At 47.1% G+C, this 26,798-nt stretch overlaps 1 protein-coding gene across 2 annotated transcripts; it reads left to right on the top strand.

Moving 5' to 3' along the window:
- Positions 1–446: 446 nt before the first annotated feature.
- On the top strand, positions 447–23,555 carry LOC109866425 (MAX gene-associated protein). 2 transcript variants are annotated; one of them, XM_031800503.1, is made up of 24 exons: positions 447–645; positions 1,942–3,305; positions 3,465–4,191; positions 4,362–4,440; positions 4,657–4,791; positions 4,960–5,076; positions 6,252–6,828; positions 7,074–7,299; positions 7,389–7,617; positions 7,739–7,929; positions 8,125–8,286; positions 11,205–11,244; positions 11,365–11,606; positions 11,810–12,046; positions 12,294–12,573; positions 12,775–13,101; positions 13,187–14,067; positions 14,201–14,295; positions 14,401–14,440; positions 18,507–18,683; positions 18,891–19,002; positions 19,156–19,284; positions 19,912–20,064; positions 20,303–23,555. In XM_031800503.1, the coding sequence occupies exons 2-24, from the start codon at positions 2,038–2,040 to the stop codon at positions 21,859–21,861; spliced, it is 7,983 nt and encodes a 2,660-aa protein (XP_031656363.1). In that variant the 5' UTR covers positions 447–645; positions 1,942–2,037; the 3' UTR covers positions 21,862–23,555. The 2 variants fall into 2 exon arrangements, with proteins under 2 accessions (XP_031656363.1, XP_031656364.1); XM_031800504.1 differs by lacking the exon at positions 4,657–4,791.
- Positions 23,556–26,798: the final 3,243 nt, after the last annotated feature.

Raw genomic sequence — 26,798 nt, 5'->3', positions numbered from 1 at the left:
TGGCATAGTCTATGGTTTATGGTTATAACCACAGCCTATAGGCCTATCAAGTTGTGGGTAGACTATAGCGTACTACTGTTAATGAAAATATAACTTGTAACTCAGCTGTTGACTGACAGACATACCATCATCAGACAGACAGATCAATACAGAGATCATAAGTCAGACAGGCAGACCAAATCTCAGGCAGACGTCCAACCATCAGAAAGACAGGCAGATAAACGCACATTCACACACAGATAGGCTACAGCAGGCATATAGGCTAAAATTGCCATTTCCCCCAATGGAGGTGTTCAAAACAGAGCAGATAGGCTAAACGTTTTTTTCCGCGTTATCAGCTGTAGTAAAGATTGAATCATATTTTATGCTTTTTTTGTGGCGGCTGCACGGAAGAAATAACTGCCCGCTAAACCTCTGGAGGGAGCCTGCGCAACACACACCGACCGAACCTGAGTGTGTGTGCCGCCATGGTGACTTACGTCACACCCCGAGCACGGATGTGTGTGTGTGTCTCCGTGGAGTGAGAATGTGTAGATAGATGTTCGAAAGGAGTGAGAGATAGCCTGGAAGTGGACGGACATGCACAAGATTCGAAGAGAGTCACAACAGACAGTTCGCTATCCGATTCCTGCACGATTCACAAAGGTAGAGTCAATTTGTGTAATTGTTATTTATTGCACAGACTTTTCGCCGGAGTTGTTCGAGGCCACGAATTAGACTCGAGGTGGCAGAGATCCCCGGGATGGACTCCCGCTTTTCCTCGCGCTGGCGTGGGAAATCACGCGCCATTGAGGGTTGATGTTGTGCATGCGCCTTGGTAGCCTGTGTGCATGGTCGATGCTAGGCTACATTGCGTGGCTTCGGCGGCCTCCATTTGCGAATTTATGTGCACGCTCGAAGATTATTTCGAGGCCTTTTGTTTCGACGACGGCACGCAACAGTTGGAGTTTGCTCTGTTATTATTGCTCTCCAAAAAGCGCAACACGCCATACGGTGGTGGAAGGTAGGCGTCAGTGAATGTCCAACTTTTTAACTTGCTGGCTAAATATCTGGAGGCCTACAACAAGGCTTGGGGAGGAGAGGACGAGGGGTGTTGTCAAGCAACTTTTATACTCGACACTGGCATGTGTTTTTGAAGAAATACACGATTTAAAGCTCATGGAAAAATAATACTGGTTTGATAGTTGAGATGGAAATATAATTTGGAATAACCATATTTAACAAATAATAACGGTAACACCTCCAATAAGCACTTCTATAGGCTACATGAAAGGAAGTCGTGGTATTTGTATTGTTTCTGAACTTAAATTGACAAGGACATTCCAGTTAATGTCATAATTGCGTTTTAACCTGCACAGGAAAATATTGTTGTAACGTTAGCCTAAACGTTTAGCTAGGCTAATTCAACCTAATCAGTTTAGAAAAGGTTTTGTAATATAGGCCTAGCATCTATGTAACTTAAGCTAGTAACTAGGCTAATCAATTTAGTTCCATAGGACCCAACTCAAGATTGTGTTATCTATCAGAACTAAAGCCTTATGGCAACTTACCAATGAAGAGAGCCTAGTGAGCTGACCAACCTCATCTGCTACACTTGAATGACACATTACATGAATACAATGCCATTGTTCAAGAAAATTCCAAAAACAACTACGAGCTGATAAACATAAAATTGATGTAACGTCCAAGCTTTAGGGATCTGCCTACTGCTTTTGGGTGACACTAAACTTCACATGAAAGGTCACACATCTAAAAACAATGTATTTTTGGATACATTTAAATCTTATTTAATCTCCATGTTTTTCTTACAATTTTCACAATGTATATATTATGCTGTAATAAGTCATTTAGACATGTCCTTACATGTTGTTAGTTGGTTCACTATCTGGCCATTCACATGAGACATTTTTCTAACATAACATTATTTTTTCATTATTCCAGGATGTCAACTGAAAATAACCATAGTTCAACTTGAGGTGCTTTTTTTTTTTTTTTAAGTGAAGAAGAATAGTATACAACGTTTACTCTGTCCCATCTATGGAGGATCCTACTGTAATGGAGGAGAGGGTAGAGGACTCGGCCATTACTACCTTTATCACCACATCAATCCCATTTGACAGCGTCACCATGGAGCCAGGCCTGGCCAACAAGGATGTGGTGGAGGACCAAGCTGTAGCCATGACAGACAAGGATGCAAGCTTAACCATCATAGCCATGGCTTCATCCACTGACACCATAACAAACACTGAAGTCAACCTAGCTATGGCATCATCCACACACAGTGAAGTGAACTTAGCAATAGCTTTATCCACTGATGTCATTACAAACAAAGAAGCGAGTGGAACCATAGCCGTACCCATGGATAGTGGGATAAACTCTGATGCTAAGCCAGCTAACACACCCATAGTATCAACATCTTTATCACCAGCTGCCACTGTGACAAACACTGGTGCCAACCCAGCCCTCCCCTCACCATTTTCATCATCTACTGCCAGTGGCCCAGCCCCCGGAGGCCTGCATCCCGAAGAGGAAGGCCTCTCAGCGATAAGCTCATGTGGTAGTGTGGGGGTCACTCTGGAGAACAGCAATGTCTGGAGGGAGTTCCACTGCTGTGGAACCGAGATGATCCTCACCAAACAGGGCCGGCGCATGTTTCCCTACTGCCGCTACCGCCTGACGGGTTTGGAACCAACACGTCGTTACTGCTTGGTCCTGTCAATCACCCCCGTCGACACGTACCGCCATCGCTGGAACCTGAAGGAGTGGGAACCCAGTGGTCCTGGAGAACCACACACCCAGGCCTCATGCCGACTCTTTCCCCACCAGGACTCATCAGCCCTGGGGAAGGTCTGGATGGCCAGCCTGGTCTCCTTCTATAAACTCAAACTGACTAACCACTGCCTGGACCAGGAGGGACATGTGTTGCTGCACTCCATGCACCGCTACAGGCCCAGTTTACACGTTATCCCCGTCGCAGATGGAGATGACCTTGGCTTTGACCCTAAGCTGCTTGACCTCCAGCTCCTCGGCCCGGAGGTCATGACCTTCACGTTCCCGCAGACCGAGTTCTATGCAGTGACGTCGTACCAGAACACCAGGATCACCCAGCTGAAGATAGATTATAACCCCTTTGCTAAGGGCTTCCGGGAGGACAGCGGCAGCCCGCGCCTCGCAAAGCCCAGGCCGGAGCACCCTCAGGCGGGGAAGGGAGATATCCGCTCCCCTGGTCGTAGCACTGCTAGGTCCAATGGTGGTGAGGGGACTGAGCATTTTGTTACTGTAAATGATGTTGTGGCTGATATCAGGTGAGTGAAGCTTTCTGTTGTCGTGTTGTACTATAATTCCAGTGTTTTCCTTACAATTTACTGAATGTTAGTGTTTTACTGTTGCTATTCAGTTTTCCATTTGTTCTTGATACACCGCTAATAATATTTTTTTCACCTGCACCCCTCATTGTCTTGTAGCATGAAGAAACGTTCTCTCCCTACAACTCACCCTGTGGGGGAAGTCTCAGGGAAGTTGAGGAAAGTAGCTCCTGGTACAGCAGATTCAGATGCCAATGAGACTGATGTGTCTGCCAGTGAAGAGGGGATGGATCTGGACTACAGTGACCATGTCTTCCACAGGCAGTACCTCCGAGCGCAGCTAGCCCTGCCCTCAGGAGCCTCCAGGCCAGAGAACAGCCCGGGGGCTGGGGGGGAGAGACTGGGTGCTGGGATGGACCACTCCAGACAGGCCAGCCTGACTGCTAACCCTCAGAATACTACACAGTCTACTGTGTTACACACAAACAGATGTTCAAAGCCTTTAAAACGTTCCACTGTAGAACCAATGGACTCTGAGGTTCCGCTTGTAGAGCCAACCATGACCGCACCCATTTCGCTTACAGAAACTCAGGAGGACAAGGTTGCGAGCCTAACCCCTAAAACATCCAAACCTCAAAAGATTGCACCCAAGCCTTCTCCTACCCCCTCACCTCTGACCCCCACTGCATCCCCCTTTGCTGTTCCTAAGCCATGGAAGAAGGGGCGTAAACCGGGGGGCAATCGGTGGGGCAGTGTCGGAAAAGTCTCTAAGGGTACCAAGGCGGCGACAGCGGCTGTCACTGCAACTAGCAGCCCGATACCTGTTGCTATGCAACCGGAACTGGATGACGTGGAGGGTCTACTTTTTGTGTCCTTCACTTCCAAGGTAAAACACAACACTTGTGTGCGGTCAGAATTATGGGAAATAGGAATTTCAGACATCCGGAAATGTTAATTTAGAAACCCCAGAGCCGGAAATATAGGAGGGAAACTTTGTTTAACTTTGCTGAAGGTGCAGACAGTATTGACACGGTTATCTCTTCCTCTGTGTCACAGGAAGCTCTTGGTGTCCATGTGGAGGACATGCCATCCAATAACACATCACCAGTCACTCAGGAACAGCCAGAGAAAACTGGTAAGTGGGAGCGAAGAAGTTATATTCTACTGGGGTTTGTCAATTACAGTGTACTTGGCAACAAGACCTGCTGGAGACACAAAATAGAACATCAACACCCACTACTGTTTTCACTGATTGACATTCACAATACCACATGCATTTCTGAAAGTCTCCAATAATGATGACACTGGTCTATTCTATTATTTTCTAACCTAAGTGTGTGTGTGTGCGCAGTACTGGAGAGTGTTGAGGAGAAGATTGCAGTACTGGAGAGTGTTGAGGAGAAGATTGCAGGTCTGCAGACTATCTTACTGCAAGACCTGAACACACTCAAACACAGACAGGTCATCCACCCTGTCCTACAGGAGGGTGAGTGGACAACACACTCACGCATGCACTCTCTGTATTTCTCTCTCTTCCTCCCTCTCCATCTCTCACCACACAAACCTACCAGTCTCTGCCCTAAGAGAGTTAGATATTTCACAGTAATGTTCACCATTGATAACCCTAACGTGTGTGTTATTCCCTTACCTATAGTTGGGCTGAAGTTGAGCTCCCTGGACCAAGGCCTGGCCATCGATCTACAGTATTTGGGGGTGCGTCTACCTCTGTCTCCGCCTGTGTTCACTGGGCTGGGCAGCGCTACCTCCACTGGTGAGTTACACTTAAGTGATGGGTAATTTACTAGCAATCTAGGCCACATACAGTAGCAATAAGACCAGCAAAACAGCAGTGAGATTACTGGTTGTTTCTAAAAAATGGTTGAAACTCATCTCAAAGCTCTCCAGTGATCATTATATAGGACACAAACACAATACATATTATTTACTTCCACTGTTTTATTATTGGTTTTTGAGTAGAGTCATAGGTAGAGGCCGTAGGGATGTTGTCGTGGAGGCCGTAGGGATGTTGTCGTGGAGGCCGTAGGGATGTTGTCGTGGAGGCCGTAGGGATGTTGTCGTGGAGGCCGTAGGGATGTTGTCGTGGAGGCCGTAGGGATGTTGTCGTGGAGGCCGTAGGGATGTTGTCGTGGAGGCCGTAGGGATGTTGTCGTGGAGGCCGTAGGGATGTTGTCGTGGAGGCCGTAGGGATGTTGTCGTGGAGGCCGTAGGGATGTTGTCGTGGAGGCCGTAGGGATGTTGTCGTGGAGGCCGTAGGGATGTTGTCGTGGTGGCCGTAGGGATGTTGTCGTGGTGGCCGTAGGGATGTTGTCGTGGCGGCCGTAGGGATGTTGTCGTGGTGGCCGTAGGGATGTTGTCGTGGCGGCCGTAGGGATGTTTTCGTGTCGGCCGTAGGCATGTTGTCGTGGTTGCCAACAAGGGGACGTATTAATAGACATGTTATTATTTCCTGATTGAGAAATGTGACTGCCTAGTAGTAAATTAATTACACTTGAAAGATGATAGCGCTTTTTCAATTGCATGGCTCAGCTAGTTTAATACATCAGAGTCACTGAGCACTTCATACCCAGTTTACTGTCATCATCCTCATTGAACCCCCTCGTCAGTCAGGCAGATAATAAGGCAAGGCAATTATGGGATTTACACCAACTTAAACACTCAGAATTAGCCCTAGTAATGTGACTCCCACCACTGTGGTAGAATGGGGGAGTGGTAATGGGCGAGGTTATTATTTGGTCTGATGATAACCCACAAGCCCCAATCCTGTCAGTATTTGCAAATCTGAAGGGACTGGATAAGTGCAATATAATGATGGCTCTACTTAGTCTCCAAACAACAGAGAGGTAGAGGCTAGGTGAAGGGTCTAGAGGTTGATTTGGAATTGGGCCCGTATCTCTTCTCAAACGGCCTTGTCTCTTCGCTGTGCAGATGGAAGCAGGTCCTTTGTCTCCAGGACGGGGAAGACCAGTGACCTGACCAAGATCAAGGGCTGGAGGGACAAGTTCATCAGGACCAAAGAGACCTCTAAGAACCACAACCCCAACCGCTCGGCCTTCTGCAGCGAAATGCTCGACCAATACCTGGAGAGCGAGGCCCAGCGAATCAGCGACCGCGCTGCTGCCTTCTCCCACAACCCCCTGGGCTCAGTGGCCTATCAGCTGCCTGTGACCAGCACCAGCTATGTGCGGACCCTCGACAGTGTTCTGAAGACACGTGCCCCCCCGCCCCCCGCCTTCTGTAGACCCTGCCCCCTCTCTCGGAAACCCCTCCTCTACGCAGCTCTAAAGAAACCCCCTCCACCCATCAACAACCACAGGACCCCTCCTAAAGCAGCCAAACCCAAACCCACACCAGCACAGGGTAAACAGCACCATATAACACCAGCCCAGGGCAAAGCCAGATCTGCCTCTGTGCTACGGCCCATCCAGGTCACCAACAGTAACAAAACTACTGCTGCTAAAGCTACAGCTGGGGTTAAAGTCACCAGCCCTCCTACTGCACAGCGGTAAGGAAATGCTGCTAAAGATATGCTATACCCATGCCAAAGCATATAGTTTACACATCTATATTTGTTGTTGTCCCAAAGCAATATGAAATGGGTCTGAAATGCCAGTAATGTCAATTGTTTTCATAGTTTGGATGTTATGTAGATATTTGGGATTGAGCCTGTCAAGCCTACAACAAGTTTCCTTTTTTTACTCTAAAATGGACAATAAAGCCTTTCATTAAACATTTTACTCGTACCTCCAGGTCTCCTCCAGGCCAGGGGGCCGTGAGGAGGGACTCCAGCCCAGGGAGAGGCCTCTCCAGCGGGTTGACTGGCCTCTCTAAGAACCAGCTCAGACTGGTCGGTCTCTCTAAGATCCAGCTGAGAATGATGGAGATGGAAGATGCCACCTTCTACCAAGGACACGATAGAACACACATCACTACTGAGAGGGTGGAGAGAGCCCTGATGGCACTGCTCACTGTGCAGGTAGGACTTAGATTATAGACACACACACACATAATGCGCACACACATTTTCTGATGGTCTATCTCTTCTCTGTTGTCTGTGCCCTCCAGGGTCTCCCTAAGAGCCGTGCCCCCCAGGCCAGTCCAGTGGACAGTCCAGAGTGTGGTTCTGAGTTCTGCAGGCTGGGGTGTGTGTGTTCCAGCTTGGCCCGGGTGTCCAGGGGTCCGCTCCACTGTTACAGGCCTGACTGTATGCTGGGCTGCTCCTGCTTTAAACGCAGGATCACCAAACAGACCACAGCAGCAGAGAACGGCCAGCACCAGACACTGCCTGTTTACAGTAAGTTCATACCCAGGGTGCATTTGGGTACTTGTGAGAGTTGTATTATATTCTATATTGACCAAATGAATGACACATCAACTTGAACAAGCTAATGAACGTGTCTTCTCTCCCTGCCCAGCTGTGTCTAACGTGGAGCATGAGGTTCAGCCCAATCGAGGCGTCCGTGTCTCAACCCTGTGGGACTGCACCTCAGGGGTGGACCCCGAACCCCTCTTCAGCCCGAAACCTGCCCCAAACATACCCATCAAGCCTCTAACCAGGATCTACAACCCTGGTCCAAAGCGCTACGTACCTCGTCTCACCCCCGAGGTAAATTCCTCTGTCATAGTATACTGTGGGCCCTGGTAGTGCACTATGCAGGGAATGGGGGAACATTTGAGACACATCCTATGTTAAACTACCACCCCAAATTACTCAACTGTAGTGATATGATGGAATCCTCGATTTGACAAAAATTGTATATGAAAAAGTTATGAGGGATTGTGTGTGTGTGTGTGTGTGCAGCTGCGAGAGGAGGACAAGGACCCAGTCTACAAGTACTTTGAGAGCATGATGACGTGCGCCCGTGTCAGAGAGTTTAACAGTAAACCGCCGCCCCAGGTGCTGCCGCCACAGGTCCACCTCTTTAAGGACAATAATAGTTCCATCATCCCCAGCAGCAGAAAGGTGAGGCACAGGACACACACACACACTACATATTTATTGTCGGAGTAGATGCATTAAGGAGTGGGATCGACTGGTCAATCTTCAAGCCATTCCTAGTCAGTCATCGAACATTTCTGTAGAAAAAGCCAATGATAAAGCCTTGTGCTCCTATAATTTGTTTTCCTGTCTTGCGCTGTTGGCCGTAGGTGGACTTGATTCAGAAGCCCTGCGAGCTGGGTAGGCAAAGTGTTCCCATTGTGAACCATTTAAATTTGTCTGAAGGAACAAACTCCGCCTACCCGGCGGACCAGGAGCACTGTGACTAATTCAAGTGTGCCTACTGTGCTGGCCAATCATATAGCTCAAATCATCATGCCTACAGCTTCCATGACCCCACACCGAAGTTTGATACTAGCCTACGTGAGATTTCAGAACTTTTAAAACCATGACCAGAGAGAGACTGTCAAAGACTACAGCAAACACTGTTTTTATTGAACACTATTATAAAACATAAAACACGCTTCTCCCTACTACTACTCGCGCTGCAGCCAAGTGTATCGATAGGACTGCGGTTTTATTATTAGCAGCTCGTCGTGTCTATTTAAATATTGAGGAATATTTCACTTTCTCTGGTCATAGGAACAACATGAATTTGTGTATGAGACAGATGCCGTGAGACTCGATCATCAGGTGGAAGACGGTATCCCGTCTGTCTGGTCAGTCTCACTGGAGGAAAGAGGAGAGCAGGGACTGTGAGAGGTGGTCCCTCTGTCTGGTCAGTCTCACTGGAGGAAAGAGGAGAGCAGGGACTGTGAGAGGTGGTCCCTCTGTCTGGTCAGTCTCACTGGAGGAAAGAGGAGAGCAGGGACCGTGAGAGGTGGTCCCTCTGTCTGGTCAGTCTCACTGGAGGAAAGAGGAGAGCAGGGACCGTGAGAGGTGGACCCTCTGTCTGGTCAGTCTCACTGGAGGAAAGAGGAGAGCAGGGACCGTGAGAGGTGGACCCTCTGTCTGGTCAGTCTCACTGGAGGAAAGAGGAGAGCAGGGACCGTGAGAGGTGGTCCCTCTGTCTGGTCAGTCTCACTGGAGGAAAGAGAAGAGCAGGGACCGTGAGAGGTGGTCCCCCTGTCTGGTCAGTCTCACTGGAGGAAAGAGGAGAGCAGGGACCGTGAGAGGTGGACCCTCTGTCTGGTCAGTCTCACTGGAGGAAAGAGGAGAGCAGGGACTGTGAGAGGTGGTCCCTCTGTCTGGTCAGTCTCACTGGAGGAAAGAGGAGAGCAGGGACTGTGAGAGGTGGTCCCTCTGTCTGGTCAGTCTCACTGGAGAAAAGAGGAGAGCAGGGACTGTGAGAGGTGGTCCCTCTGTCTGGTCAGTCTCACTGGAGGAAAGAGGAGAGCAGGGACTGTGAGAGGTGGTCCCTCTGTCTGGTCAGTCTCCCTGGAGGAAAGAGGAGAGCAGGGACTGTGAGAGGTGGTCCCTCTGTCTGGTCAGTCTCACTGGAGGAAAGAGGAGAGCAGGGACTGTGAGAGGTGGACCCTCTGTCTGGTCAGTCTCACTGGAGGAAAGAGGAGAGCAGGGACCGTGAGAGGTGGTCCCTCTGTCTGGTCAGTCTCACTGGAGGAAAGAGGAGAGCAGGTACAGTGAGAGGTGGACCCTCTGTCTGGTCAGTCTCACTGGAGGAAAGAGGAGAGCAGGGACCGTGAGAGGTGGTCCCTCTGTCTGGTCAGTCTCACTGGAGGAAAGAGGAGAGCAGGGACTGTGAGAGGTGGTCCCTCTGTCTGGTCAGTCTCACTGGAGGAAAGAGGAGAGCAGGGACTGTGAGAGGTGGTCCCTCTGTCTGGTCAGTCTCACTGGAGGAAAGAGGAGAGCAGGGACTGTGAGAGGTGGACCCTCTGTCTGGTCAGTCTCACTGGAGGAAAGAGGAGAGCAGGGACCGTGAGAGGTGGACCCTCTGTCTGGTCAGTCTCCCTGGAGGAAAGAGGAGAGCAGGGACTGTGAGAGGTGGTCCCTCTGTCTGGTCAGTCTCACTGGAGGAAAGAGGAGAGCAGGGACAGTGAGAGGTGGTCCCTCTGTCTGGTCAGTCTCACTGGAGGAAAGAGGAGAGCAGGGACTGTGAGAGGTGGACCCTCTGTCTGGTCAGTCTCACTGGAGGAAAGAGGAGAGCAGGGACTGTGAGAGGTGGACCCTCTGTCTGGTCAGTCTCACTGGAGGAAAGAGGAGAGCAGGGACAGTGAGAGGTGGTCCCTCTGTCTGGTCAGTCTCACTGGAGGAAAGAGGAGAGCAGGGACAGTGAGAGGTGGTCCCTCTGTCTGGTCAGTCTCACTGGAGGAAAGAGGAGAGCAGGGACCGTGAGAGGTGGACCCTCTGTCTGGTCAGTCTCACTGGAGGAAAGAGGAGAGCAGGGACTGTGAGAGGTGGACCCTCTGCTGCTCTCTCTCTACCTCCACAGAGACTGACCATCAGATGCAGGTACCATCAGTCCAGTAAAATAAAAAAGCGTATTATTTGCTCCGCTGTGCCTCACCAACCAATCTATTTTGTTATCAAAGCTTGCGTTTTGAAATATAATATGTTTGAGAAGAACAGTATTGGCAGGCCAGGCATAAAGCTGATATGCTGTGATAATGTATTAGACCTACTGCACAAACCTCATTCCTACCTAAGTGTTTTATTAGGTTAATGTTGCACAGGCTTACATTTTTTTAAGTCATGTATAAAATAAATTCTGAGCGGTAGATCTCAGCTTGCTTTTTGACTGCGAAAATGATCGTGACTCAGAAAAGGTTGGTGATCACTGATTTATGAAGTTAATCTAGCCACTAGGGGCAGACAAACATTTTTCAATGGCTATGGAAGAGGAGTAACCAAGCTAGTCTATCTTGGTGATGTAAGACTGAGTCCCTCTCAGTTAATGTCATTTATAAATGTTATTGTCTTTGCAGAAAATGATCGCTGCCATCCTCTCACCTCCAAATAAACCAGGTAAGATGGAACACAGAATCACTGCTCACCACAGTTCTTAAGAGGCTGTTCAAGATGTTATGTTTTAATCTGTTTACCCCTAAACCCTTAACCTGTGACATCTGACCTTTCCCCCTGTAGTAGTACGAGTGAAAAGTCCCTCCACCCAGGCCAAGAAGCCTAAAGTTCCTGAGCCCACTAGGCAGCTGGAGATCCAGTCAGAGTGTAACTGGGACCAGCACCGGAAACTGGTCCTGGGGGTTCTGTGCCGACGCATGACCCAGAACCGTCTGTCCGAACCCTTCAACATTGGCCCCTACCACGTCCGCCTCCTCTCAAACACACACAAACGCAAGGCTGAGAGCACCATCATCATATTCAAGGTAGGGGGGATAATGACCATTTAGAATGAAGCAATAAACATGCCATTTCCGTTCCTGTCTTAAAGAAGCAGTTTTTTGGACCAACTCATGCTGTCATAATGTTCAGAATTGCTCCATGTTTCAGATTTAAAATGCATAACTTGATCAGTGACAAATGAATGCTCATGAGTGTGATTTATTATCATCCACTTCCTTACTTCAAGGTCTGCATCAGTAAGGCTGAAGACGGTGATACCGATGATAGTGATGAATCTGATAGTGAAGTCACAGACAACAGTAGTGACGACAGTGATGAAGACGACGAGGAAGATGGCATCCCTAAGCCTGAGGAGCCGGAGATGCAGGTTGGAGTGACTCCCTTCCTGACAGGAGTAGTGCCAGCAGGCAGACTGAAAGCCAGGAAGAAACAACCAACCTGCCCTGCTGTAGGACTAATCCAGGTGGGTTTATTAGGTTCACTTTACCTCCATTTTGGACATTTTTTTTAAATCCATTTTTGAAAAGAGACCTAGCCATAAAGTGTAGTTTAATGGGGTTTTTTATATTGAAGAGCTCCGAGTTATTTCTAATTTAACAATTATACCTAGATTTTGTGAAAAGCTCTATCCTCCACAGGGAACCTGTTCTTTATGTTAATCTGTTCTGCCTATATCTCCATTCTTTCTCTTTCTTTTTCTTCCTCCCCAGGTGAACGGTAAATCCTACTCCCAGGCCAGATTGCTGCTGGGGCAGATGGGAGCTCTGCACCCGGCCAATCGGCTAGCTGCGTTCGTCACCGGCAGGTTGCGCTCTGTAGCCAAGGCCCCTCAGAAGCCTCTAAACTGCTTCCCCAGGGCGAAGAAAACATCTGTGGGTGCTGGGCACTTGAAGACCGCAGTCACTGCTGTTGCTCCTCAAGGCAGTAGTAGCGTTACAGCTATGGCTAAGAAAGGAGCTTTGGCCCAGAAAGTATTCCAGACACCAGCAGGTAAGATCCTTTCACTGCTCCTCAATAGAGGCTTGAAGTAGAAGTTATCAACTTAACCTTTACATTTTGTTGTACTGTATTAGTTATGATGTAATTAGACAGTTGAGTAACCGAAGCCTGATGGTTCAAGGATGGCGATAGTTCTGTATTCTCTCAGAAAAGGCCTCTCTTTCTTACACTGTCACTGCGGTCTGTTTGCAGGGAAGAACAGGCCTCCTCCGTACAGACCACCATGGTCCCTAGGTGTCACCAAATCTAAAGGCAAAACCTCCACCAGTCAAAGCACCACAAACCCTAAAGACCCAGTCGGCTCTCCCCTGCTCCTGGTACCCATGGCCCCTCCTCCTGCCCCAGGCACCTCCCAAGGCTCGCCCCCTGTATCGCCCCCTGCTGGAAAGATGCTACTACAGACAGTCTCCTCCTCCCAGGGCTGTAAAATGTATCGTCAGCCCAACGGACAGTTGATCAAGCTGGTACCTCTGAATCATATGCGTCACATAAAGGCCAAGAATCAAGACAAGCTCACTCGTGAGTTCATGTACTGATGAATGTACACACGCACATGCACAACCACATCCTCAACACCCTCTAATGTCTTGTGTTGTCCCAACAGGTATTGCTACCAAGCCGTCCACTCCCAAGACATTCCAACCTCCCCCCCCTCTCACCTCCACCCACCCCCCTCGCAGCCCCCCTCCCCACGCTCCCCTCATCAAATTCATCATGGGCCAGTTGGGTGCCATCACCCCATCCCAGACCCCTTCCTCTTCCTCCCCCTTGTCTCTCACTGTCTCCTCCTCCCTGAAGACCCCCAGCTTCCTGGGCCAGACTGGGACCTACTCCTTCAGGATCTGTCCTCCGACTGCAGGGGACCAGGGCTCTAGGGGTCCAGGCCAGGGCACCGTGGGAGGCCCAGCTGGAGTATCCCTGCCTGGGGGCTTCACCCTCATCCAGCTCCCTAAGCCTGGAGGTACTGGAGGAGGTGCTCCCAGGCTACCTGAACTAATCAGAACCACAGCTGTGGGTTCTGCTGGACCTGGAGAGGTAAAGGTACAGAAGAACCCAGGAGGAACCTCTTCTTCCTCTCCCTTGCCTCTGGCATTGACACCAGTTAAAACCGAAGACCACTCCTACACCCCAGGGTTAAATACCAATACATCTGACTCCAGATCAGCTCTAGCCCAGAAAAAGGACCTTAAATCTGACCGTAGATCAGCCAAAGCCAACACCTCTTGTCCCGTGGAGCCCAATGAGCTGACCTGTGATGAGAAGATGCTGTCGGACGAGAGTGATGCAGAGAGAGGGGAGGTGGGGGAGGGCTCGGGACTATGGAGCCCAGAATCATGGAAGAAAGACACTGAGTTCAGTCGGTTTACCACTCTAAGAATGCATGAGAACGGACATCCTGATTTTAAGGTTGAGGACTCTGATTCGGACAACTCCTCGGACGACTCCTCGGATGACTCGGATTCCGACAGTGATGAATATGCCAACGTAAGCGAGCTTGATTTTTGATGGTTTAATTTGAGTAATTTTTGTATTCTGTGTGTAAACGTTCACTGCATTAGCACATGGGTGGGTTGTGGTGTAGTGTTTTGTAAAGCCAGATTGTTGTCTCTCACCCCAGGAGGACGAGGAGGAAGCAGTGGACATCGAGACGGTGGAGGAGAGGAGACAGGGAATCACCATCGCTCAGATGAGGGCCGCTGTCAAACACACACAGTAAGACTAGAGTGTGTGTGTGTGTGTAGGCTATTTAGCTGTATGATTTTGCATGACTGTCTCAAGGAAGCTGGGGTTAATACAATTAATATTTTGTCCTAACAGAAAAACTAGTCAGGATGGGGAAACGGCACCAAAAGAAAAGGTAAGACTTCTCCCATCTGTCCATTATAACTGCAGAGCAACATCTTGTTTTGTAGTGTTCTTAGGCCCTCTTACGGAGCTGTCTAGTTAAGGTCTTAGCTCTCATGTATTGCAAAAAACATTGTTTAAAAGGGAATGAAAGCACTAGGCTTTAGAACACCAGCTAACTGGAATTGTAAATTGGCATTGTTGCATAACTGGCAGGATTTTCCTAAAATGGCTAAATCCCAAAACTGTCTGAAAGACCATGAACACTGCGTGCGTTAATGAGCAAAATTGACTGGTTTCCAACCATAAATGAAAACATCACAGCGACGGTGGCTGAATGTCTGGGGCGGAAGATGGTTGGAGTTGTCAACAAAGCAGCATGACAGAAAATATGATGCCAAGTTTTCGAACTACTGATAGTTTCTTTAAGATATGTAATGCGATCTGTGCATTTTTCAAATCAAATTTTATTGGTCACATACACATGATTAGCAGATGTTAATGCGAGTGTAGCGAAATGCTTGTGCTTCTAGTTCCGACCATGCAGTAATATCTAACAAGTAATCTAACAAGTGGCATTGTTTAAAGTGAATAGTGATACATTTATTACATCAATTCCCATTATTAAAGTGGCTGGAGTTGAGTCAGTGTGTTGGCAGCAGCCACTCAATGTTAGTGGTGGCTGTTTAACAGTCTGATGTTTTTAGAAGCTGTTTTTCAGTCTCTCGGTCCCCACTTTGATACACCTGTACTGACCTCGCCTTCTGGATGATAGCGGGGTGAACAGGCAGTGGCTTGGGTGGTTGTTGTCCTTGATGATCTTTATGGCCTTCCTGTGACATCGGGTGGTGTAGGTGTCCCGGATGGCAGGTAGTTTTCCCCCGGTGATGCGTTGTACAGACCTCACTACCCTCTGGAGAGCCTTACGGTTGTGGGCGGAGCAGTTGCCGTTTAACAGCATAAATACACCTGTTTCACTTTTGCATGTTGAAAACCAAATGACCAGTGCTGCACATGCTGCCACTGTTTTGAAGAGATTAGATTATACTATTTAGAACGAGCAGCCAGCTTACAAAATAATGTCAATGTCAAAGATTTTACTGAGTTACAGTTCATATAAGGAAATCAGTCAATTGATATACACTGCTCAAAAAAATAAAGGAAACACTTAAACAACACAATGTAACTCCAAGTCAATCACACTTCTGTGAAATCAAACTGTCCACTTAGGAAGCAACACTGATTGACAATACATTTCACATTCTGTTGTGCAAATGGAATAGACAACAGGTGGAAATTATAGGCAATTAGCAAGACATAAACGAGTGGTTCTGCAGGTGGTGACCACCGACCACTTCTCAGTTCCTATGCTTCCTGGCTGATGTTTTGGTCACTTTTGAATGCTGGCGATGCTTTCACTCTAGTGGTAGCATGAGACGGAGTCTACAACCCACACTAGTGGCTCAGGTAGTGCAGCTCATCCAGGATGGCACATCAATGCGAGTTGTGCCAAGAAGGTTTGCTGTGTCTGTCAGCGTAGTGTCCAGAGCATGGAGGCGCTACCAGGTGACAGGCCAGTACATCAGGAGACATGGAGGAGGCCGTAGGAGGGCAACAACCCAGCAGCAGGGCCGCTACCTCCGCCTTTGTGCAAGGAGGAGCACTGCCAAAGCCCTGCAAAATGACCTCCAGCAGGCCACAAATGTGCATGTGTCTGCTCAAACGGTCAGAAACAGACTCCATGAGGGTGGTATGAGGGCCCGACGTGCACAGGTGGGGGTTGGGCTTACAGCACATGTGACAGACATGACAGTCTGGAGACGCCGTGGAGAACGTTCTGCTGCCTGCAACATCCTCCAGCATGGCGGTTGGCCAGTCATGGTGTGGGGTGGCATTTCTTTGGGGGGCCGTACAGCCCTCCATGTGCTCGCCAGAGGTAGCCTGACTGCCATTAGGTACCGAGATGAGATCCTCAGACCCCTTGTGAGACCATATGCTGGTGCGGTTGGCCCTGGGTTCCTCCTAATGCAAGACAATGCTAGACCTCATGTGGCTGGAGTGTGTCAGCAGTTCCTGCAAGAGGAAGGCATTGATGCTATGGACTGGCCCGCCCGTTCTCCAGACCTGAATCCAATTGAGCACATCTGGGACATCATGTCTCGCTCCATCCACCAACGCCACGTTGCACCACAGACTGTCCAGGAGTTGGCGGATGCTTTAGTCCAGGTCTGGGAGGAGATCCCTCAGGAGACCATCCTCCGCCATCTCATCAGGAGCATGCCCAGGCGTTGTAGGGAGGTCATACAGGCACGTGGAGGCCACTCACACTACTGAGCCTCATTTTGACTTGTTTTAAGGACATTACATCAAAGTTGGATCAGCCTGTAGTGTGGTTTTCCACTTTAATTTTGAGTGTGACTCCAAATCCAGACCTCCATGGGTTGATAAATGTAATTTCCATTAATCATTTTGTGTGATTTTTGTTGTCAGCACATTCAACTATGTAAAGAAAAAGTATTTAATAATATTTCATTCATTCAGATCTAGGATGTGTTATTTAGTGTTTCCTTTATTTTTTTGAGCAGTGTATATTCATTGGGCCCTAATCTATGGATTTCACATGAACGGGAATACAGATATGCATCTGTTGGTCACAGAACTGTTTTTGTTCATGTAGGGGCGTGGATCAGAAATCCAGTCAGTATCTGGTGTGACCACCATTTGCCTCATGCAGCGTAACACATCTCCTTCACATAGTTGATCAGGCTGTTGATTGTGGCCTGTGGAATGCTGTCCCACTCCTCTTCAATGGCTGTGCGAAGTTGCTGGATATTGGCGGGAACTGGAATAACCTGTCAGTCCAGAGCATCCCAAACATGCTCAATGGGTGACATGTCTGAGTATGCAGTCTATGGAAGAACTGTGGACATTCTCAGCTTCCAGTAATTGTGTACAGATGTAGACATGGGACCATGCATTATCATGCTGAAACATGAGGTGATGGTTTTGGATAAATGGCACGACAATGGGCTTCAGGATCTCATAACAGTATCTCTGTACATTCAAATTGCCATCGATAAAATGCAGATGTGTTCATTGTCCGTAGCTTATGCCTGCCCATATCATAACCCCACTGCCACCATGGGGCACTCTGTTCACAACGTTGACACCAGCAAACCGCTCGCCCACACGACACCATACACGCTTTCAGCCTGGTATTGTTGAAAAAGGGATGAATCTGTGAGGAACACACTTCTCCAGCATGCCAGTGGCCATCGCAGGTAAGCATTTGCCCACTGAAGTCAGTTACAGCGCCAAACTACAGGTCAAGACCCTGGTAAGCATCCCTGAGACGGTTTCTGAAAGTTTGTGCAGAAATTCTTCATTTGTGCAAACCCAGTTTCATCAGCTGTCCGGGTGGCTGGTCTCAGACGATCCCACAGGTGACAAAGCCGAATGTGGAGGTCCTGGGCTGGCGTGGTTACAAATTGTCAATATGATAATTTTATTTTGTACAGGTACATCAAAACGACAAGACAAGAAAGGAGCTAAATCAACTAGCTTGCTACCTTGCTTCATTTTAGCTGACTGTCTACTTGGCTTTTGGGCAAGTCACATACTCATTCATTGGGAAAAAAATACTCTAAAATGTACAAATTATCACATAGTTTCTTACCTTAATATTGTTGTCCTGATCTCAATGACAAATCTGTCAAAAGTTGTGAGAAACCTTTCAGGTCCAGTGGGGCGAGTCGCCTCCTGGTGGCAACATTCACTTTCAGTCCCATGCCAAAACTCACAATTTGCTCCAATGACGCGTTGGCATCAGTCGCTACTATGGCAATTCAAGATGGCGCTACCCATAACTAATAAATGTTGTTCAATATCAAAATCCTAAAAATAGAGGTGTATATGTTAAATGCACATGTTTAATTTAGTGGATGGAATAAATCTCTTTTCTTAGATTGACTTCCTAAAGTGTTTCCATTCCCCTTTAAGAGGTCTAAGAATACCTTGGAATACCCAATAGAATGCTCAATAACTCTCAACCCTTAACCTTTGACTCCTGTTCCCTGCAGCATCAGAGGGATATGAGAGAGGAGGAGGGGTCTGGTGAGGGAGGGGGTCGTAAGAACCGCACCCTGACGGAGAGGCTGCGTCGCGGTGAGCACCAGAAGCTCTTCACCAGACTCAAACAGGTGCTGTTCATGGAAGAACTGGACCCCAAGGTCTCCAAGCTACACCTCCTCTCACAGGTATGGGACAGTATGTTATGTGGCTGTGTAACCGGCTATTTGTTATGGTTAATTTTGTGCTGTACTGTGGTACACACAAGAACTATACGTTATTTTCATATCCTTTTAATGAATAAAGTCAACTTTTTCATGGTCACATTTTTTGGTATAGATGGTTAAAAATACAGGTGTATATAAAAGGGATTTTAACATGTATTATTTCATCAGGCTCTGAAGGAGATTCGTACCCTTTCGGTGGACTCTGAGTCTCTGGAGGAGAAGAAGAGGATGCTGACTGAGATCCAGACTGTCTATGTCAAGGAGATCGCATACATGTCTGGTGCGTCTGACTGTAGCTACTTATCACTTATTTAATCCCTTTCTTACTTAAACATGACTGACTTCACACGGACTTACTTGAGATACTTTTATTATGTGATTGCAAGAAGCATATTAATGTGAACTCTGGTGTGTTTTTTCATTTGTATTGTAGGAAAGCCAGAGGAGCTGATCAAGGCCAAGCTGAAGGAGATCTGGGAGAAGAAACGGACTCTAGCTTCCCAGAGGAGAGCAACTGTTCCCCCTACCTCTAGCCCCACCCCTAGTCCCAACACCATGACGGGTAACCTTATAACCTGCTTCTTATGTCTGACAACAGGAGGTATAGCACTAAGCTGGATCAATGAATTAGCCAGCTCACTTAAATAAACATTCAGATGTGACACCTTTTAATAATGATCCTTTTACTGCAGTGGGCTAAATCAGGGTCACACAGAGTGCTTCTTGGTAGTCTTAAACAAATCTACTTTGAAACTAAAGTATACACATCACACACATGGTTATGGTCTTAAAACAAAGAAGACACCTTCAGAGGTTTCATCCCAATATTACACTTTCTATACATCACAGAATACAAAATATAACAAAACCGGTTGACATAGAAACACCAGATTTTCTGCACGTTTTTTAAAATAATGTTGATTAATAATGTTCCACCCATGAGGCCACTAGAGGGCAATTTGGTCATTTGACTGCAAGAAAGGCTATGAGGTATGGCCATGCCAGCCCCCCTAGATAGCTAGTGTCTGCATGCTTTTGTACCATCCCTACACCTATGCACCTGATTCACCTTTTTCTGTGTCCCAAGGGAGTATGGACACTAAGCAGGATCAATGGGTTAGCCAGCTAACTTTGATAAACCATTTAGATACAGCTCTTATTTATAAGTATACTTATCTGTATATCCCAGTGTCCCAGGTGTCTCAAGCTAGCTCTCTGGGTCAGGCAGGAGCAGCTAGTGGCTCTGTGAAACCAGTGGCTGCTGTTTTACGCACCAAGAGCGGCAAGATCATACTTCCTGCTTCCATGCTTCCCCCTTCCATGTTTCGTGCTTCCAAACCAGGTGAGTTCATACAGGAACAGGACACCCATATTTGGTCTCACACTCTTGTTTAATTGGTTATGCAAGTTCTATATCTCGATATGAAATATCAACGATGCTGATTTAGAAGAGCGTAATAACTCTTGAGGTCCACTATATTGGTAAAATGTGCCAAGGGTTATGATCGTTAGACTGGCATTCTGACTAGAATATGTTGTTGAGTCTCATTCTAACGGTTGAGTATTTCCTTTATCCACAGCAGGAAGATCGGTCTACACAGTGAAAGTTATGAAGAGACCAACAGTCACCTCCCTCTTAACCCCCACCTCCTCAGCAGCCAAGGAGGTTGTGGAGAAGGAGAGAGCTGCCTCTGGCCCTGAGAAGGACCAGGAGAGAGTGTCTGGAGAGGCTGAGCAGCCCTCCGACAGCCCAGCAGCAGAGAGGCCAGAACTAGGTAAGGAGGAACCACAGGCCCCTGTCTGTAATGGATTCATGGAAGAAGAGACTTCCACAGAGAAGGATAACGGCTCAACTCCCAAAAAGAAGTCACTAATCAATAAAAACTCAATCAAGAGGCTTTCTGGTATGAAGTGTCCCCTTGTGGAGATCTCTCCCCTAAACAGTGCCATCTGGAGGCCGTTGGAGGAACCACAGATGGGGGGTGAGAGTGATGCTGGAGGCTGGGGCCTGTCTCTGACCAAGGGAGAGGCAGCCATACTGGTGAAGGCGCTCTCTGAACACCAGGGCATAGTAGTGGGGCGGAAGGGCAAGGATAGCCCGGTACAACACAATGGAAAGAAGAGCTCTATGACACTAAAGGGCAAGGATAGCTCAGAACTACAAAACGAACAGGATAGCACGGTGTCACAGAAAGAAACTGATAGCTTGGTCCCACAAAAAGGAGAGGATAGCTCAGTCACACCAAAGGAAATGGCAGAGGTTGGCTTGGTGACATCAAAGGAAAATGATTGTTTGTTGACACAAAAGGGAGAGGGAGGCTCGACAGACAGCTCAGAGGCTCAACTACTGAAGAGAAAACGTGGAAGGCCTCGCTTGGACATCAAAACACCACCAACTGGAGATATCACTACTAACCCTGCGCCGCGGGGTCGGCCCCGTAAAGTATCACGGATTGGGGTGAATATCCCTGTGGTAACGACCGGTGGCAACGACCAGGCCAACGTGACACAAACCGCAGGTATTGCTTGTAACCCTACCTTAGTCACAAGAATACCCCCAGGTCGAGACACTAATACTGGGGGTGGTGAAATCCAAATAACACCAAGGGAACGTAGCCTAAGCCCTACGAGGCGGGGTAGAAGGCCTAAAGTATCACAGGTTGGGGTTACTACTAGCCCTGTGGTGACGACTGGGCCTGGGGGTAGCCCAGCCAGGGTGACTCAGGCTGGGGGTAGTACCCCTACCCCAGTGACTCAGGCTGGGGGTAGGCCTGTGAAGAGTGCTGCCGGTAGCCCTGCAACTTGGGGTAGGGCACCAAAGGTGCGGAGAGCTGGAGATAGTTCTAGTCCGGCCAAGGTGACTAGGGATGCGGTTACTAGCCCTGTAACTCGGGCTGGGTTAAACCCGGCGAGATGGACTCGTGCTGGGGGGGGTATCCCTGTGGTGAAGACTGAGGGCAGCCCAACCAAACCTCCAAGAGGAGGGACTGAGGTTACTAGCCCTGTAGCGACGACTAAAGGAAGCCCAGGTAAAACGCCACAGGCTGTGGGTCGGCCTGGAACACGACATGTGACCCGCGCTGTATCGGTGAAGGGCCTTGTCAGTGGGAAGAGGACAACAAGGTCTGATAAGGCCTAGTGAAACTGAGACTAAGGCTGCATTTCCACACTGTTTCCATTGGTGCATCTCAATACTGTAGTAGTCTAAAATGGCGTCCACAACTTGTTTTCTCTCCTTCCACTCTGATGATGCTGCATTTCAGCCTAGCTCTAACCAGAGGATCAAGAGAATCGTACTCCTGACAGACGTGCCATTAACTGTCATTTAAAGCTAGAATCCTTAGTTGCTGCATCCATTGATTCTTGAAGAATATAACTTTATAATTAAATGCCTCATGAGCTTAGTTCAACTGTCGTACCTCATCAGAACCCAAAATATAAGCTTGTTTTACTCCAATGTTTGTAAACAAAGTAAATGTAAACAAACACTGTATAGCCTCAACATGGTTAGTCATGGTTAGTCATTGCATCCATAGTTGTTTCTATGAATTTGAGTGGTTACATTTCTCCAGGCCTGTCCCTCAGCTGTTTTTTAGTGTTTTTTTTTTTACAAAACAGAGGCGGGGAGTCACTTTGTTATTGTTTCAATTAAGGATTCAAGCTTTAATTTGTGGAAAGAGGTCCTGAAATCCCATTGAGACCACCGCATGTGCCTGTTCACAAATCCAAAGGACCCTGGACAGTTATGCCTGTGTGAGTTGACCCTCTCTTAGCTTTAGCACTCATCTGCCTTCTCTGGAACACAACAAAGTAGACAATAACTTACACCTAAGGGACAGTCCGTTTTCCCAACATCCTAAATCTTTGAGCAAAACATTAAATTAATGTACTGTATGAATGTACTGCAGGTTTGACTGGCGTTTGAGCCGTTGTACAGGTACATAGGACGTTAGCCCCATATTGGGGTGAATGTGACACGTCATGCATTTTTGATGAAGACTATTGTTATTATGTTCTAGAAAGTTGATTTCTTGTTATTTAATCAAACCACTACTTTTTGAAGATTACGGTATAGGGAAGGTCTGTATTTTTTTCTCTTCAGTATCACGGTTTGTTCTTGACTTCACTCCCTGTGTCTTTATTAATGTAGGGGTGTGTTGTCTTCGATTTAACCTACAAAATAATGGACATGCATGAACATGACAACAAAACAGATCAATTACTTTCTGGCCCAATTAGACATTATCAATAGGCCCTGAAAATCATTCATTTGAGATGTACAGCATTCATGTTTGTTCATGTCAAAAACACTGTAAATGTTCTTTCTATGCCACTGTAAAGACTTTTTGTATTTTAGCTGTGGTTGGTGCGTCCAGTCTTTCAAATACACTCTTGGTTCCCAGGCCTATGAATTAAAAAAAAATATCTGAATCAGCACTTTAAATCTTCTGTAACTTCTACACTGTCACAACCATGTTGAATATTTTGGTTTGCCTTATGGATTGCTTCCCCATCTGTTTTTCAATGATTCCTATGTCTGATTTTTGAGGAACTTATGTATAACATGTAAAAAAACACAAAAAAAAACATTATTTGTAGTCGAGACATTTGTATTTCAACCTCGTGTGTGTGACTCATCATGACTCAATCTAAGCTATACTGTAATCTATGAAAATAACCTTTTGTAAATGTGGTTTATTTTTTATAAGTCTGTCTTGTTGTATAATGTTCCTCTTTCCTTTTTTGTAAAGAAATGACCGTTTTACTTCAGTCACTCAGATGTGCTGGCAAGATACTGTGGCCTTGAAAATAAATAAACCTGTACATGCGTTTCTTTGCTGTGGCAGTTGTCTTAACCTCCATGAAACTCAACCAATTCACAATGTGATGGTGTAGCATTTTATAGAATAATCATAATTTGACTAGTCATTCTAGCTGTAATTGGTAAGTAATTATTGCAGCTATCATAGGAATGAATTATTGTGGTTTTGTTATTGGTTCTAATGGCACAAAGCTTAAACTGATGTTTTAAACATCTGTTACACTGGCGAATACAGGTAATAATTGCATTATAGCACAGATTATCCATTATATTGACCAAATACTCAAGTGGCTCTAACAATGACAAGTAATTTCTTAAAAAATGAAAATCTGTCAGGAGGAGGCAAGATCAGGTGGGACCATTTTAGCCAATTTTTTATTTCACCTTTATTTAACCAGGTAGGCCAGTTGAAAAAAAGTTATCATTTACAACTGCGACCTGGCAAAGATAAAGAAAAGCAGTGCGACACAAACAGAGTTACACATGGAATAAACAAATGTACAGTCAATAACACAATAGAAAAGTCTACAGTGTGCAAATGAAGTAAGATTAGGGGGGTAAGGCAATAAATAAGCCGTAGTGGTCAAATCAAATTTATTTATATAGCCCTTCGTACATCAGCTGATATCTCAAAGTGCTGTACAGAAACCCAGCCTAAAACCCCAAACAGCAAGCAATGCAGGTGTAGAAGCACGGTAATAATAATTACAAATTTAGCAATAATTACAATTTAGCATTAACACTGGAGTGATAGATGTGCAAGTATAGATACTGGGGTGCAAAGGAGCAAAAATATATATAAATAATATGGGGATGAGGTAGTTGGATGGGCTATTTACAGATGGGCTATGTACAGGTGCAATGATCTGTAAGCTGCTCTGATAGCTGATGCTTCAAGTTAGTGAGGGAGATAGAGGCTTCAGTGATTTTTGCAATTCGTTCCAGTCATTGGCAGCAGTAAACTGGAAGGAAAGGCTGCCAAACAAGGAATTGGCTTTGGGGGTGACCAGTGAAATATACCTGCTCGAGCGCGTGCTACAGGTGGGTGCTGCTATGGTGACCATTGATCTGAGATAAGGCAGAGCTTTACCTAGCAAAGAGTTATAGATGACCTGGAGCCAGTGGGTTTGGCGACGAATATGAAGCGAGGGCCAGCCAACGAGAGCATACAGGTCGCAGCGGTGGGTAGTATATGGGGCTTTGGTGACGAAATGGATGGCACTGTGAAAGACTGCATCCAATTTGCTGAGTAGAGTGGAGGCTATTTTGTAAATGACATCGCTTTTACGAGGGGATGTTTGGCAGCATGAGTGAAGGATGCTTTGTTGTGAAATAGGAGGCTGATTCTAGATTTAATTTTGGATTGGAGATGCTTAATGTGAGTCTGGAAGGAGAGTTTGCTGTCTTACCAGACACCTAGATATTTGTAGTTGCCCACATATTCTATGTCAGAACCATCCAGAGTAGTGATGCTAGGTGGGTGGGCAGCAATCCGTTGAATGCGCTTAGTTTTACTTGCATTTAAGAGCAGTTGGAGGCCACGGAAGGAGAGTTGTATAGCATTGAAGCTCGTCTGGAGGTTAGTTAACACAATGTCCAATGAGAGGTCAGATACGTGTGTGCACAAGGAGAGCGGTTCAATTCAAATCAAATCAAATTTATTTATATAGCACTTCGTACATCAGCTGATATCTCAAAGTGCTGTACAGAAAATCAGCCTAAAACCCCAAACAGCAAGCAATGCAGGTGTTGAAGCACGTTGGCTAGGAAAAACTCCCTAGAAAGGCCAGAACCTAGGAAGAAACCTACAGAGGAACCAGGCTATGAGGGGTGGCCAGTCCTCTTCTGGCTGTGCCGGGTGGAGATTATAACAGAACATGGCCAAGATGTTCAAATGTTCATAAATGACCGGCATGGTCAAATAATAGGTCTGGGACAGGTAGCACGTCCGGTGAACAGGTGAGGATTCCATATCCGCAGGCAGAACAGTTGAAACTGGAGCAGCAGCACGGCCAGGTGGACTGGGGACAGCAGGGAGTCATCATGCCAGGCATGGTCCTAGGGCTCAGGGTCTCCGAGTGAAAGAAAGAAAGAGAGAATTAGAGAGAGCATACTTAAATTCACACAGGACACCGGATAAGACAGGAGAAGTACTCCAGATATAACAAACTGACCCTAGGCGCCCGACACATAAACTACTGCAGCATAAATACTGGAGGCTGAGACAGGAGGGGTCAGGAGACACTGTGGCCCCATCCGATGATACCCGCGGACAGGGCCAAACAGGAAGGATATAACCCCACCCACTTTGCCAAAGCACAGCCCCCACACCACTAGAGGAATATCTTCAACCACCAACTTACCATCCTGAGACAAGGCAGAGTATAGCCCACAAAGATCTCCACCACGGCACAACCCAAGGTGGGGGCGCCAACCCAGACAGGAAGATCACATCAGTGACTCAACCCACTCAAGTGACGCACCCCTCCTAGTGACGGCATGAAAGAGCACCAGTAAGCCAGTGACTCAGCCCCTATAATAGGGTTAGAGGCAGAGAATCCCAGTGGAAAGAGGGAACCGGCCGGGCAGAGACAGCAAGGGCGGTTCGTTGCTCCAGAGCCTTTCTGTTCACCTTCACACTCCTGGGCCAGACAACACTGAATCATATGACCCACTGAAGAGATGAGTCTTCAGTAAAGACTTAAAGGTTGAGACCGAGTTTGCATCTCTCACATAGGTAGGCAGACCATTCCATAAAAATGGAGCTCAATAGGAGAAAGCCCTGCCTCCAGCTGTTTGCTTAGAAATTCTAGGGACAATTAGGAGGCCTGCGTCTTGTGACCGTGGCGTACGTGTAGGTATGTACGGCAGGACCAAAACAGAGAGATAGGTAGGAGCAAGCCCATGTAATGCTTTGTAGGTTAGCAGTAAAACCTTGAAATCAGCCCTTGCCTTGACAGGAAGCCAGTGTAGGGAGGCTAGCACTGGAGTAATATGATCAAATCTTTTGGTTCTAGTCAGGATTCTAGCAGCCATATTTAGCACTAACTGACGTTTATTTAGTGCTTAGTCTAACCTAGAAGTGACAAAAGCATGGATTCATTTTTCTGCATCATTTTTGGACAGAAAGTTTCTGATTTTTGCAATGTTACATAGATGGAAAAAAGCTGTCCTTGAAACAGTCTTGATATGTTCGTCAAAAGAGAGATCAGGGTCCAGAGTAACGACGAGGTCCTTCACAGTTTTATTTGAGA

This window comes from Oncorhynchus kisutch, linkage group LG21 (assembly GCF_002021735.2).
Source record: "Oncorhynchus kisutch isolate 150728-3 linkage group LG21, Okis_V2, whole genome shotgun sequence".
NCBI classification, from domain to species: Eukaryota; Metazoa; Chordata; class Actinopteri; order Salmoniformes; family Salmonidae; genus Oncorhynchus; species Oncorhynchus kisutch.
This window is presented reverse-complemented; position numbering and strand designations above follow the sequence as displayed.

Excerpts from the sequence above, each read along its gene's own strand:
- LOC109866425 (XM_031800503.1), top strand. The coding sequence starts at position 2,038 with ATGGAGGATCCTACTGTAATGGAGGAGAGGGTAGAGGACTCGGCCATT. Across the intron at positions 12,574-12,774 it reads AGTATTCCAGACACCAGCAG|GGAAGAACAGGCCTCCTCCG; the intron begins GTAAGATCCTTT and ends GTCTGTTTGCAG. Across the intron at positions 14,441-18,506 it reads AAACGGCACCAAAAGAAAAG|CATCAGAGGGATATGAGAGA; the intron begins GTAAGACTTCTC and ends TGTTCCCTGCAG.